The sequence below is a fragment of the Aptenodytes forsteri genome, unplaced genomic scaffold (assembly GCF_000699145.1).
Source record: "Aptenodytes forsteri isolate BGI_AS27 unplaced genomic scaffold, ASM69914v1 Scaffold426, whole genome shotgun sequence".
Lineage (NCBI taxonomy): Eukaryota > Metazoa > Chordata > Aves > Sphenisciformes > Spheniscidae > Aptenodytes > Aptenodytes forsteri.
Genome location: NW_008794010.1, coordinates 1,897,730 through 1,911,521, shown reverse-complemented (window position 1 = coordinate 1,911,521; position 13,792 = coordinate 1,897,730). Strand labels below are relative to the sequence as shown.

The following is a 13,792-nucleotide window of genomic DNA, read 5'->3' as shown; positions in this document are numbered from 1 at the left end:
TTTAAAAGACATGTAGATGAGGCGCTTAGGGACATGGTTCAGTGGGCATGGTGGTGGTGGGGCGATGGGTGGGCTCGATGATCTTAGAGGTCTTTTCCAACCTCAATGATTCTATGATTCTACTGAATAAGCTTTATCTCGTGGCGAGGTGCAACCCTATGTATTTTAAACATGCTCGTGTCTCCTTACACTCTCAGGTAGGATTCACCTCTTCACGTTACATTAATTGCAGTTGTACTGATGTGAAACCGGCCTGCTGAGTCAGGGCCTCTTTCCACTGCATACGAGCACAATGAGAGAAGACATCTATTTATTTTAATTCACAGAGCAGGAGTATGAAGGCTCTCTGGGAAGCCCTGCACAGAGACCAAACGGTGTTTAAGAGCTGGCATCTCTTGGGATTTTTTTGTGCAGCCATATCCCTTCTCCAGCCCCAATGACACATTCATTTCCCATGAGAGTGAAGGTAACTTACACCAGACAGGATCAGTCATCACCTTAGCATTTTTGAACCATCTGACTTGGAAATCAGATACACTAATGTGATCTGGAGCTCAAGGCTTCTGAAAGGCAGCGATAGAACCTTACCAAGTCACCACGTTTTCTTCATTAACAAATAAACTGCCAAGTTTAAAAGTTATAATTAACTCTTTGCCCATAATTTTATGGATAGCAAATGAAATCGCAGCTGAGACACATTGCTGCAAAACGTTTTGTCCTCAAACTGGAAATTTCTCAGCCACTGATAGAAAGGGTTGCACAATGCAAGGTTTGAATTGCCCATCTACTGCCATTGGAAGGGAGGAGATTTATTTCCATCTTAAAAATAATAGTAGTTATCACTATTAAGTGCCCACTCCCTGAGAAAGCTGCTGACCTACCTCACAGTGATAACATTCCACATGGTAATCCTTGTCCATGGACACAACCCGAATGGTCTCATCAGACCCCTGTAAGCATTCAAGCAAAGAGAAATTACAAAGGATTACAGCAGGATCAGACACATGCACTCTGTAGATTGCTTCCTGCAACAACGTGAATGTTTAACAAATGCATTTGAGCTGCTTGCTGGCCACCACAAATAAATCCTGCCACCTGCAGTTATTTTTACAGTAAAGCTTCATCATCGACTGCAGATATCCTCTACAATGTAACATCAGAAATGTTAAATTCTCTCTGTTTAACAGTCACATCTATCCCAAATCAGGCTGTTAATGATTTGGTAATTTCAATATATCACATTTCTCAGCATTTTAAATTGGTTTTGACCAAAATTCATCTCCTTCAAGTATTAAAATGAGTTCATCCCAGAGGGGTCACACAGAGCTCACTCATGAGCACCACCAGCATTTACTGACATGAAGGAAAGGTACCTCGAACATAAACCTAACAGCAGTATAATCCTGCAGGAGATGAAAAAAGCAGCCTGGCTCAGCAGAAATAAGCTTCATTATCACGAAAAAGAAGGGTCACATCTCAAGGGCAGTGTATGAACCTGGGTCAAAAGGTTGCACGCTGGAGGAAGCGATCATCTCTCCCCATCCCCAAGGACATTCGTCTTGACATACGGTCAAGCGTGAAAGAGAGCAAGGCCTGAGACATGATGTTCCCTCCCCAGAGGGGATACGAAATAAAAGGCTCTCACCTCAGAGGGCAGAATGGGAAGTCCACACGCTGCACACTTTGGAGCTAAAACTCTGGAAGAGCAATGAGAAAGTGAAGGCAAGTTATAGACCAACATAAAAAGAGAGGCCTGTATGTTCTCAGTGATAAGACGAAAAGCTGCAGCTATAACTAACTTATCCAAAGGAAAGCTTTACATCTCGAGATCATAAATTCATTTTAGGATTGATTGTAAGTAATGCTTGGCACACATTGCTCAGTCAGGAAAAAAGAGATTTTACATTTTACATTTAGTGCCAGAAAAAAACCAAACCTACCGTAGAATTCTTGGCTGCTACCGAGAGATTTGGAAGAGAGAATGAGAAGAAACTGAGCAGGACCCTCCCCAGAAAAACACATTAAAAGAAGTGGCAGCCTTGCACCGGGGCAGGAAACCTCAGGGAAAACACCATGGGACCGTAAGGTTCCCTAAGGCCTTATAACACAACATAACGTGATAAGTAAATAATTAAATGAAATAGCAAGGAAACGTGCATCATTTCAGAACAACAGTGGCACATGGAGGCAACTCTAATCTTGGCACAACACAGAACAGTTCCCGGGGCTGCCTGAGCACCACTTAATACTCTGCCTGCTCAAAAAATGGAGCAAGGAACAAAGCAAGCCAAACAGACACTCAAAATGTATGCACTCTAATATCATAACTACCAGCTAAGAGCACAGCCATTTTATTTTACTAAATTACAAGTGGGTTTTTAAGTGGATTTATCAGTTGTTTAATTTAGAGCTGGATAAAAGTTTCACTTTGATTTCTAAAAGCATTCTTTAAAAGTCAAACTCAGCCCTGCAACTACTCAAAAAGCAACTCACCTTGATTTCAACAGGCATTCACAGTCTTACTTTAGAGTGGACTGACTTCTTACATCACTGAACACTTCATGAGCACTATTTCTCACTATCTCTGCTTTGCAGAAGGGGCAGCTGAAGCCAAGGGGTTAAGTGACTTCCTCAGAGTTACACAGGAAGTCAATGGCAGGGCAAGAGGAGAGACATCAGGAATTTCTAGGGTCCAGCCCCATCCTCAAACTTCTACCTTCTAATCCTGTCCCTATTTTACTAATCCATGCTTCCTAATTAGCTGAAAAGCTAAATTAGAGGCTTGTTGATTGGAGTATCTCTGTTGTTTATTTTGTCCTTACTTGTGGTAATCTCTGACACAGTAGATTTTGTTTTCAGAGTCTACAGTGAATGGCACTCCATCCAGACACTCGTTGCAGACCACGCATCGGAAGCAGCCTGGATGATATGATTTCCCTAGAGCCTGCAGGATCTGCAACAAACCAAGAGACAGGAAAAAAACATGTGAACAGGCAATAAAGGTGAAAATAATAAACACACAGCTTTACATCAGACAATGCTGCATATTCATCAGCGGGGCTGTGTCTTTTTTCGGGCACCTCATCTGAAAAATGAGTTAACAGGGATGGAAAGGGCAGCTGGAATCAATATATATCACCTGGTTCCAGAGAAATGAATTATTAGCATGGGTGAGAAAACAATTAAGAGTCTCAGTCAGGGTATTTAGCATTACAAAGGATAGAAGTGACAGAATTTAAAGGAAATAAAATAATTTCTGAAGCCAACAGTTGGAGAATTCTTAGCAGGATCACAAGGCAAGACGTACCAGGCCAACAAAAGGAAATACATCTTTATATTCTCCATGAGAGGCTGAAACAAATACTATTGCTAGGTTTTCATAATGCCTTAGATATCCAAGAGCTTTGTACTCGCTAGCCTGGCTTTCTAATTAACACAGACTATGGAAACTGTATTGAACTCAACAGCGGCAATTCACCTGCTGGCTTTGGGGCAGCAATTACTACCCGGAATACCACTTCTGAGTGTAAAATAGCTTTTCCAATTTTAATGCTTTCCAGTGTAAGCAGGCAAGCAAAGATAATTAACGATAAGCACTAGAAAATCTTGGGAGGCGTGCTGTGAACTAACCACTCAGAAATTCCTAACATCTTTGCCTCAGCCGTAGCTCACCAGCTACATGACCATGAATTTGTCTCCCTCTGAATCACCCACAACTGAATGCTGCCCGGTGCTGGTTAAAGGCCAGTTGACTCCCTGAGCTGTGACCGACTCCGTGCAAATCTTGAACGGATGGTGCCTGTTGTAGGCTAATGAGAACTGCCTGCTTCAGCAGGATGTCCACACATCTCCTGAACAGTTTTCAAGGACTCAGACAGATCTGGACTGAGGTCTGGATCACATACTCTGGGTCAAACCTATTCCCCAAGGTATCAGTATCAGCCCAACACCTTCCAGCACCCACAACAAGCAGCAGCTTCATCCTGAAGGTATGTGGGAAGCCACAGCTTGGCTACAGGAAAGACAGGCTCAGCAGAGCCGCACTGATGCCCCACAGCAAGGGAGCACGGCAGAGCCATGGCGCTTCTGAGCAGGAAGCATTCACAGGATTACGAATACACTGTCCAGGGAAGCCTGAAAGGGGATGAAAGAGCTGAAGGCTCTGATTTTCAATTTGCACTGAAAACAGGCAGAGCAAAGTCTCTGCATCACATACAGCAGGGTGCCAGTTTTACTTCCTTGCAAAAATCAACAAAAGGCTTAGTGGATTTTCTTTCTGCCACCAATCTCACACTAGGCAGACTACCAGATGATAACAGACAGTACTGGAAATGAATTTATTTCGCTTTTGATGCATTCTTCTAAAAAGCTGTGGGATTTCTTCTCCTAAAGCAATTATCACTTACCATGTCCATTATCAAATGACCACAAATGAAACACCTGTCAGCTGACTGCTGGAAACCAGAATACTGCAAGGATAAAAAAGAATTGGCTTAAAATTTCACAAGGCTAGTTGAGCATAAACAACAGCATATTATGGGGCGTTATTTGCTTGGCCATTTTCTGTACTCCTTACACAAGCTGAAATTTCCAGTGCTTTTTTCAGTGTATGAAGCCGTGGATGGGTCCCCAGAGGATATTCTATAAAGACATCAAACTTCCACTGTTCAGAAGGCACATGAGTTCCTGTAACTTTCAAGTCCTGAATTTAAGTTTAATTAAGTATATAAGTAAATACCATAAATGCACATGCAAATAAGGCATTTACTAATAAGACTTACATTCTTATTTGACCATGTGGACCTACACGCCAGGAACTTACTTGTGTTTATCACAAATTCATATCACATCATCTGTATATACAGGCTCAGAAAGCCAAATTCTTCCTTTGGTTACACCGTTATAGGTCTACTGGAGCTCCTCCGAGGTCAGTGGTATTGTCCCAGCCCTCTGGTAATATAACATTCAAGTTTGGCCCAGAGCACCTTTCTTGCTGCTATTGCTAAGATCTAATGGTAAGAAACTGCCTGTCATGTCCACAGCATGCACAAGACATCATCTGTCTAAGGTTTCAGTCCTGTCTGAATGGTGGAAATGCAAACTGGAAAAATGAAATATTTTAGATGCATTTAACCAATCTTTCCATTTTCACCCTGCGTAGAATATACTGATGAGAGCAAAGAAGATTAACTCACTTCTCTCTGACAGAAATCACTAGACTTCCCCAATAAATAGACAAATACGACTTTTTCAAGTCTCAATGAAGGCTTAATCTATGAGGGCTTGAGGGCAGGGGGGTATATGGCTTTTTACCTCCACCAGCCAAGGCGAGGACCATGGGGTTGCTTCATGCTCAGGTACGTTCACACAAAATCCACTGAGGGCAATGGAAAGATATCCATTAAGACGCCCAAGCAAAACAAGTTTGTTGGAAAGGGAAATACACTCAGTGATTCTTCTGCAGCCATTCATCTCGCTCCTGTCTCCACAGCATGGCCACAAAGATACACTTCGAAGGAGCCATCGCAAGAGGCCATGGCTTCCACTTCAGGCTCTGCACTGCAAAACCATGGCCTTTCACTCGGCTACTTCCAGCACCACATGTGGGTGGCCACCATGGCTGGGGCTGGCCCTGGGTAAAGGGGGAGCAGAAAGGCCAGGCAGGATGCCGGACTAGAGCCGTGTGAAACGTAGGCAAAGTTTCCGGGCAGAAAGGCTGCGCGTCTGCCGGAGAGGCTGAGACGTGCCAGCACAAGGGTCAGCTACGTGCTTACCAGGAAATCTTCTTCACAGAACACCTTGCCATTGACAAAATAAAAGGCTTTTCCTCTCAGCTTTCGACCTGAGGAAAAACCACAGAAAGAAGAGAAAGGTCAGCAGAGAGCAGGGAGAAAATGTGAGCAAAAACTGGCTGCTGAGAAGCGAACAACAACGAGGACATCCAAGCACAGCTGCCGCACAGCCAGAGAAGAGCACCCAACCCCAGCACAGGTCTTCCCAGCCTCCACGACTAACCCCATCCCCTCTTCCACTGGCGGCTGCTGATGAATGCCAATCGCTGGATCCGGACAACAGTCCCACCTCCAGGCAGGAGGAGGTAGCTTTGGAAGCCTGGACCACCTCCTGGCAGATTACAACACAAAATAACCTGGCAAGACCAAGGGTACTCTGACTCGTGCTGGAAAACACCCCAGGAGAGGAGCAAGGAGAAGAACGGGCATGCAGAGGGTGATCCATACTTGACATCATTCCTCAAAATGTCACCTCCCATGCCGTTCCACTAGAAGGTGCCATCAACCAGCAGCTGCCAGATAAGCCACTGCAATACCCGACCACCCGGTCTGCCTCCAGCAGAGTGCAACACAGGAGCGCCGAACACGCTTCTCTCTGCTCCCTACCAGCATATTCATTAATGCAGCTGCCAACAAAAATTTGAAAGCATTTAAAAAAAAAATTTTTTTTTTCAAACCAGAATGTCCTAACAGAGATAAGATGACAAAGTTTTTCCAAGAAAGGACTCTACACATGGGGAAGATTTATATTTACTGCAGCTGTTGTGTTTATGCCTCACATTCGCCGTCTGTTTTCAGTTCCACATAACTATGGCAACACATGCTCACGCTGCCGTCACATCTTCTAAATGCCCTGCCTTCCCCCCGGAGAAAGGGCTGGGTTTTGTTTGTTTATAAAAAGCTGCTCCTACCTCTTTGCAGCCCAGTTTCCCTATTCAGCCAAGGGTTTGAAATGCAGCCTAGCACTGGAGTGGCTCTTCTTGGTCTGCTCCGTCAAGGAGCCCCAAGCACATGCCCGGAGGCAGCACCCGGGGCAGGGGGAGCAGCACTGCCCAGGCACAGCCAGAGCAGGTCCTGCCGCAGGCTGGTTTTGGGGACCTGCCAGGCATTGCTGGAAGGAAATCGGAACCAAGACAACAGGGCCCAAAAGCCTCCTGCTTGATATGCGTGTATAATTAAAAAATGATCATCAGCTGCTAGGTGTATAAACGCAGACAACACACAGGACTGGTCTGGAGCTCACTTCTCGGTGCTTTATGGCATGCACCTACCTGGCAGCCTTCAACGATTAACCACGCTGCTTGCAAAATATTAAGAAAAGAAGGAAACCAAGAAAAACCACTTCAATAAATTAAGAGCTTTACTGTCTCCTGCATACGCCAGAGGGCACTCTCAGGCTGGGAAACAACTCACACTGCTTCTCGGGGAAACAGAGATGCTCCAGTGAAGCTCTAAAGTTTTGCCAGTGAATTCAGCCAGACCAGCATTTCACCGGTAGCCCTTAGTGCCCTGCCCAGGTTTCAGCCAGCAAGGCAGGTGGAGGGCATGGCAGCGTGTTTCTCAAGGAACAAGTCCCGGTTTGCACGTGTAGCAGCTTCGTGGTTAAGCTGCAGGCATTGCTCAGCCACATGTTTCCCGGGTGGCACAGGAGCCAGAAGCATGCCACCCCAGCATGCTCATCATCCCCTGTTCTCCTCTAATTCCTGCTGGGGACAACTGTATTACCCGGAGGCCAGCCCATCTTTGCACCAACGCAGACGTCGGACGGGACACGGAAGAAAACCTGACAAACCTGAAAACATCCCACTCTGATTTCTCTCACCCAGCCTGATGCTTTGCCAGGGTTGCTGACACCAAAACAGGATCCGGAGCCCAAAATAAAAAGTATCTAACCTTGGACGCGTTAGCTTTGTGGCCCATAACCCAGGGTGCGTATTTGTATGATAACCCCTCCTCTGTGCCTGACCATCCACAGGTAAGCCCGGCACGCTCACCAGCAGTCGCAGAGTCCCAGTTTCTGAGGAGGGGAAGGAGAGGCATGGGGATACCTGGGATTTGTAGCACCCTTGTCAACAGTGGTCCTAAGTGAGTTAATAACAAGCCTAATGCAGCAAGAAGTACCCCTGAAAATCTCCCACTGATTTAAATACAGCATTGGGATTTGGCACTCCTAAAAACAAAAAACAAAAAACATTTAACTTTGATTTCAAATTACGTGGTAGCGCGGACTCCAGTTTAGTGCGATGGGGAGGTGCCCAAGTGACTTTCCACCTGTGTGCAATGTCTCTCCTTAAAGACAAGCTGGCAGCAGTGAGGACAAACATACACGTGGAGCCACGCAATGAGACACTTCTTTGGACAATGGCCGGTGCACGAGCAGCAGCCGTCACAGCAGAGGGGATGATGTTTGGATTGCTGCCACCACGTCATTCTTCCATGGTGACAAAACCAGCATTTACCGGCCATTCTGCACCCGGTATATTTTTAACCCTGTGACATTAGCAGGTCAAGATTGATGGCCACAGACCTTCAGAGAAGGTGCCACAGCCAGTGCGCTGTGTCTGGGCTTCTCCTGCAAGCTCATTCAGCAGAGGGATAAACCCCTTTATAAAGGATTTATAATTTGGTTGTTGGCGTTACATGGGCCCATGAAGAAGAGGTGCTGACACCAAGAGCACTTTGAGGGAAAGAGGGGGATGATTTAATTTCTTTAGGGACGAAGTGGTCATTTTGACTATTTTTAGCTCCTCTCCACAACTCTCTTTAAGCCCCTGGCAGAAGTGTAAATGGAAATTTGCCAAATAAGCGAGTAACTAGGTACCCCTGCAGCGACCGTGGGAGCGGTGCCTGCAAACAGAGCCAATTTCTTCCTCTGCTGCTCTCAGCCTCTCCCTGCCCACATCAGGATGGACTTCTCCTCCCACCACCCCTTTGAGATGAGGAAGCATCTCCTCATCGTACACATGGGAAAGCAAGATGCAGGAAAAGCTCACTTCCCCAGGCTGCACTGGGGACCGTCCCGGTGGAGCTGGGAAATGCACGTTCTGGCTGCAGCCACACCAGTAAAACAAACCGTGCTGGGACTGCCCCCCAGCACAGAGCAGGGCAGCAGCAGCTTCCGTCCCTGCGCTGAGCTCCCTGCCACGGGACAGCGCCTTACATTAAACAAGTCCCTCTCAAAAGCGATACTTCTGACTGTGTGCCTGCAGAGGCTGGCACAGGTTTCACTTGAATATGGAGATGCTGTCATAATTTCACTGAAAGGAAGGACTGAGAACTTAAATGGCATATAAGGAATCACATATTGATCACTGCCTACTTTAAACACGCATCACTTTAAATATGCATCATGATGACTACAGAGACGATATTCTTTGATAAACCCAGGAATATAATGTGTGGCTTGCTGCTTTCAGGATCAATTGCTCTACTACATGTCTTAAGCTGCTGGCTCCTGACTGTATTTCACTTTCACTTCACCCTGAATTTAGCTAATCTCTCACCTGAAAAAATTCAGACAATTAAAATTCTTTGGCATTTCAACCCTACCATCTTCATTCATTGTTACAAGATTTCTTGGTCCTCTTCCTGACAGAAGGTTTGAGCCTCATGCTTTTATGTACTGCTCATCCCTAACACATCTGTCTAATCTGTTTAGCTGTGGGACCTTCAGGATGACCTCGAGGTCATTTAAGCACTGATTTCAGAATAATTCAAGCTTAGTCACTAGTGCCTTTGTGCTAAAATAAACACACTTTGCTTAGCAGCTGATAATAGGCATACCACCAGGCTGCACTCCCAGGATGTGGGTGCTTTTGTCCACCGTTTTCTCAAATGACAGCTCTCTCCTTTTGAAGTTCATACAGAGAGGGGTTTACCAGTGACTTGCAACGGCCCAAGGAGTATGTTGGAAGATGCATCATTTGCTTGCTGGGGAGCTGGACTCAACTTTCTCTTTTGAAGTTGCTTTTCCTTTATTTATTAAAAGGACAATGGGGTCACAAACCCATGTTCAAAGACAAGAGATTGCTCTCGATGTATGCAATGGTACAGGGCCATGTCCAGATCCCAGGGCCCTATGGAGATGCATGACCAGGACCCCGCATTGCTGGGGAGGCAGTGTGGACCTCACTTATCACTTATCTAAGCACCATGGAGCTCCCTGCTGTATCTGCACAGCAGATGGGCGAGAATCACTGCAGACTGGCAGCTGCTCCTGGGTCCCTTCCACACTGACAACCCTGGGCCTCTGTCATTACAAAAATCAGTCCTTCTTAGAGTGCCACAGCTGTAAGATAAATTTGGACATGTGATTACTAACGGCAGGTTACATACAAAAGGATTTCAGTTTCCGGATTCACTGGATGTAAGCTCCTGACACACTAGTGGGACAGCAGGCTGGAAACACCATCCGTCTAGCTGCTAAGGATCGAAACAAGCTCCTCCTCAGACCTGGGTGGCTCTGGCCCAAGCTGCAGTCCTTCCCCCAGTTTCCATTTCCCCTATGTAGAAGTATGAGGAGGGTCAGATCAAAGAACCTACTCTGGTCCCTGCAGGCAGCACAACGGGCGCAGGCAGAGCCCAGAGGCCTCAGCTCCCCCGTACCATAGAGAAGTCCCTGCTGCCCACAGTTCAGCAGCACACGAGACCCACTGGTGCCCGGCCAGCACACGCGTTTATGGAGCCCTCCGTGGATACTGACTTTGCTGACAGGCAGTACGGTGTACTACCATGCGCAGCAGACTAGGTTGAGCATCAGAGAGCTCTACTTAATTTCTGCCACCTGTGCTATTTCTGTTGGCCGCCATTAAAGCTGGATGCAGCACTGAGTCTGGCACAGAAGCGTCAATATCTCCAATCCGCTCTTGAACTGGGGCTGCACGGAAGAGTCACTTAGATGCCGGCACATCCTCCAAATCAGGTAAACACAGACTGTAATCAACCGGCAGACACCCCAAGTCAGATCAAAGCCTTGGTGAAACCACGGGCAGAAGGATAAGACGCCTCTTAGAAAAAACTGCGCTAAGACACAGTAGCTCCATTACCATTAAGATGTTCAGTCTCTCTCTCAACTGTACCAGCTGTCTTGTAAAATTGCAAAAAACGCCCTCCGCGCTCTCACCACACACACATTTGAGGTGGTAAAAAATCCAACAAAACTCTGAGAAAATGATCTGATGCCTGAAAGCCAAAAGTATGCTTTGGCACGTGTAAGAAAAGATCAGCCGCCTCTAACGGCAAAGCAACCACAGGTGAAGGCAGAAATGGCTCCTGAGAGGGAAATACTGCAAAACCACAGTAAGCCACACAACTGAGCAACACCTCTCCCTTGCTGATGGCAAACCGTTGCAAGAAGATACTCAAATGTTTTTCTTTTTAGGGAAAACCCCTTGAAGCTTCAAAATTCAGAGGTAAGATAAAGTCACCCTGGGACAAAGCAGCACCACGATCCGGGGAGTCCCAGCTGAGGTACTGGTTTTCAACCCAGTGCCCAGCTGCTCTCTGCATCACTCCAGGGACGGCTGCCCTGTTCCCCAAAACGCACCAAAAGCAGGCAGCCATCAGAGCTGGCCTCCCACTCCACCACCCATCAACTGTCATCAAAACACACGGGGGCTCAGAGGAGGAAGGAGGGAGAGGCAATCTCTGTGTCCTCGGTGAATGTAACTCTGCATTGAAATTATACAAGAGAGCAATTTTTAAATTTCTCTAGGTATGGAAGAGGCCTCAGTGCTTACAGAGCCACTACTCAGAAAATTATTTATAGGTACCATTAAAACATTATAAGAAACCCCCCAAAATCTTTACAGCACAATTAATCCTATGCCTGTTCTTAACAAAAAACAGTACTTTGACGATGACGTTATAAAATAAAAAGACCAGAAAGACTGGAAATACATTCCATTAAAGGTTTCAACCTTTTTTCTCACATTGTCCTGATGATTTCAGACTTTCAGCCAGCACTAAAACACATGCAATTGACTCAAACCACTAGCATATTGATAAAACCCTGACTGCATCTCCTGTGGGTGAGCTGAACACTTGTACCTTTCCAGCAGGGATATCTACTGAGGACACCTGGACCATGCCAAAGCTCCTTTTCAGCTCAGACCCCAAAGCACTACCGCCCTGAAATCTGGCCAGGAGAGGAACAAGTACTGTCATCCTACCATGAAAGCTGCCCCGGCGTTTCTCATCTATGGCAAGCACTTCTTGTGCCAAACAGCAGGGATTTGTCACCAGCGAGCTGAGAGACTGAAGACAAAAAGTCAGCAAGAACAAAGCAGCAATTTAGACTGGAGCTGAAACACGCACTGATGCCTTCCCTGTCTCCCAAAATGTCGGGAGGCACGACTGAACCTTTTCTGAGATTACTTTTGCTAAAAAAATATATTGTTTACTACATGGACTCTTGCATGATAATTTTATTAAAGGGATGCTGAGGAAGGATTACCAGCAGTACTTTGCACTCTCCACTTTGAAGATCTGTGCATTTCTCACGCATGTCAATCACTATAGTGGTTTTATATCCAATTACAAGCAGTACACTCTGCCTCCACTAGAACAGCTGGTAGTTTCTGCATCTGAAGATAACCAGACACATACATGCGCCACAGGGAAATTCACTTGGCGAGGCTGTCTGTCCTGCAACCTGGGATTAAGTCACACTCGCAGAAAAAGGTGACTTTCTGCTTGTTGAGTTATTTAGTGATACCAATAAAAAACATGGCCTTGTTGTTCCAGGGGTTATATACCAATATGGGGCATGCTTATTCAACATAATTATCCCAAAGACACGAAGAGCCGCATCGCTCTAAGTAGCCATGCTTTATAATCACTGCAGCGAGACTAATTAGCCCAAGCAGAGGGCTATGCTCGCAGATATACTGCTTCGATACCTTAGCCACCTTGTTTAGTAAATGACCCTTGATACCTCTAAACACAACTACATTGTGAAATATTAAAAAATACCCTATATATATCCCCAGATGGTGGCAAGAGACAGCCAACTCGTGTTATTTCAAACTCTGCCACTGGAACAGCAGCCTGTTAGCCTTACACAGACATCAACATTAATCTGAGCTTACAATAAAAAAAGAAAAAGAAAGTAAGGTAGTAACGTTGAGATGTCAAAGGTTGAATTCTGTAATCTGGCAAACATGCAAGGTTTCCACCTCTTTGTAATAAGGGGTCAAAATCTGGTCCTCATTTTGGACCTTCTGCTGCAGTTCAACATCAAGCCCTCCTTCAAACCACCTTGCAATCAGTTCTTTCTTTCTGACTTCCTTCCTCGCCTACAGATTTCCTTCATAGTCATCTCTGACACTTCCCTTGCACTTTTTTAGCTTTCAGATTTCCTCCGAGGACCAAGCGGCTCAAGCACAAGACCCTTATGCTCTAAATTACACTGCCAGCAGAGCTAAAAAGGTCTGTTTTCCAGGCAATCTGCAGCAGTTGGATATAAGCCTGGCTGAATCCTAGAGAAAACACTAAAACACCACAATAGGTTAGAGCGATACTGTGTAGTGAAATCTATATAATTTATAAGGTCTCCTTACTACCTAAATAATAAATATTGACAACTGGAAACACCTGCATTTTTTGTGTTCTGAGGAGGTATAAACAGGTGATTTAACTTAAATGGTTAATGTGTAACAAACCATTTGATAACTACAACTGTTTGTCCAACAAACTGAAAAAAAAAAACAAGACAGAAACAGACACCTTGAGCTTGCAGGAAATAGCCGTATGAGCTTCGAGGACTTTTTTTTTTTTAACCTACTTTCATGGTCCTCCTGTAAAGCAATATAATGTATAACAAACCATTTGATAACTACAACTGTTTGTCCAACAAACTGAAAAAAAAAAACAAGACAGAAACAGACACCTTGAGCTTGCAGGAAATAGCCGTATGAGCTTCGAGGACTTTTTTTTTTTTAACCTACTTTCATGGTCCTCCTGTAAAGCAAATATAATGTATTACTAATCCGGCAGAAAGA

The 13,792-nt window shown here is 45.4% G+C and overlaps 1 protein-coding gene across 1 annotated transcript in view; it reads right to left on the bottom strand.

The window, feature by feature from the left end:
• LIMD1 (LIM domains containing 1) overlaps positions 1-13,792 on the bottom strand; it is a 35,378-nt gene that overhangs the window by 7,081 nt on the left and 14,505 nt on the right. Inside the window, exons 3-7 of the mRNA XM_009290387.1 lie at positions 5,775-5,842; positions 4,407-4,469; positions 2,823-2,953; positions 1,646-1,697; positions 882-950 (exon numbers count right to left, since the gene is read on the bottom strand). Coding sequence (XP_009288662.1) covers positions 882-950; positions 1,646-1,697; positions 2,823-2,953; positions 4,407-4,469; positions 5,775-5,842 — 383 coding nt within the window. The remainder of the gene's footprint in view (positions 1-881; positions 951-1,645; positions 1,698-2,822; positions 2,954-4,406; positions 4,470-5,774; positions 5,843-13,792) is intronic.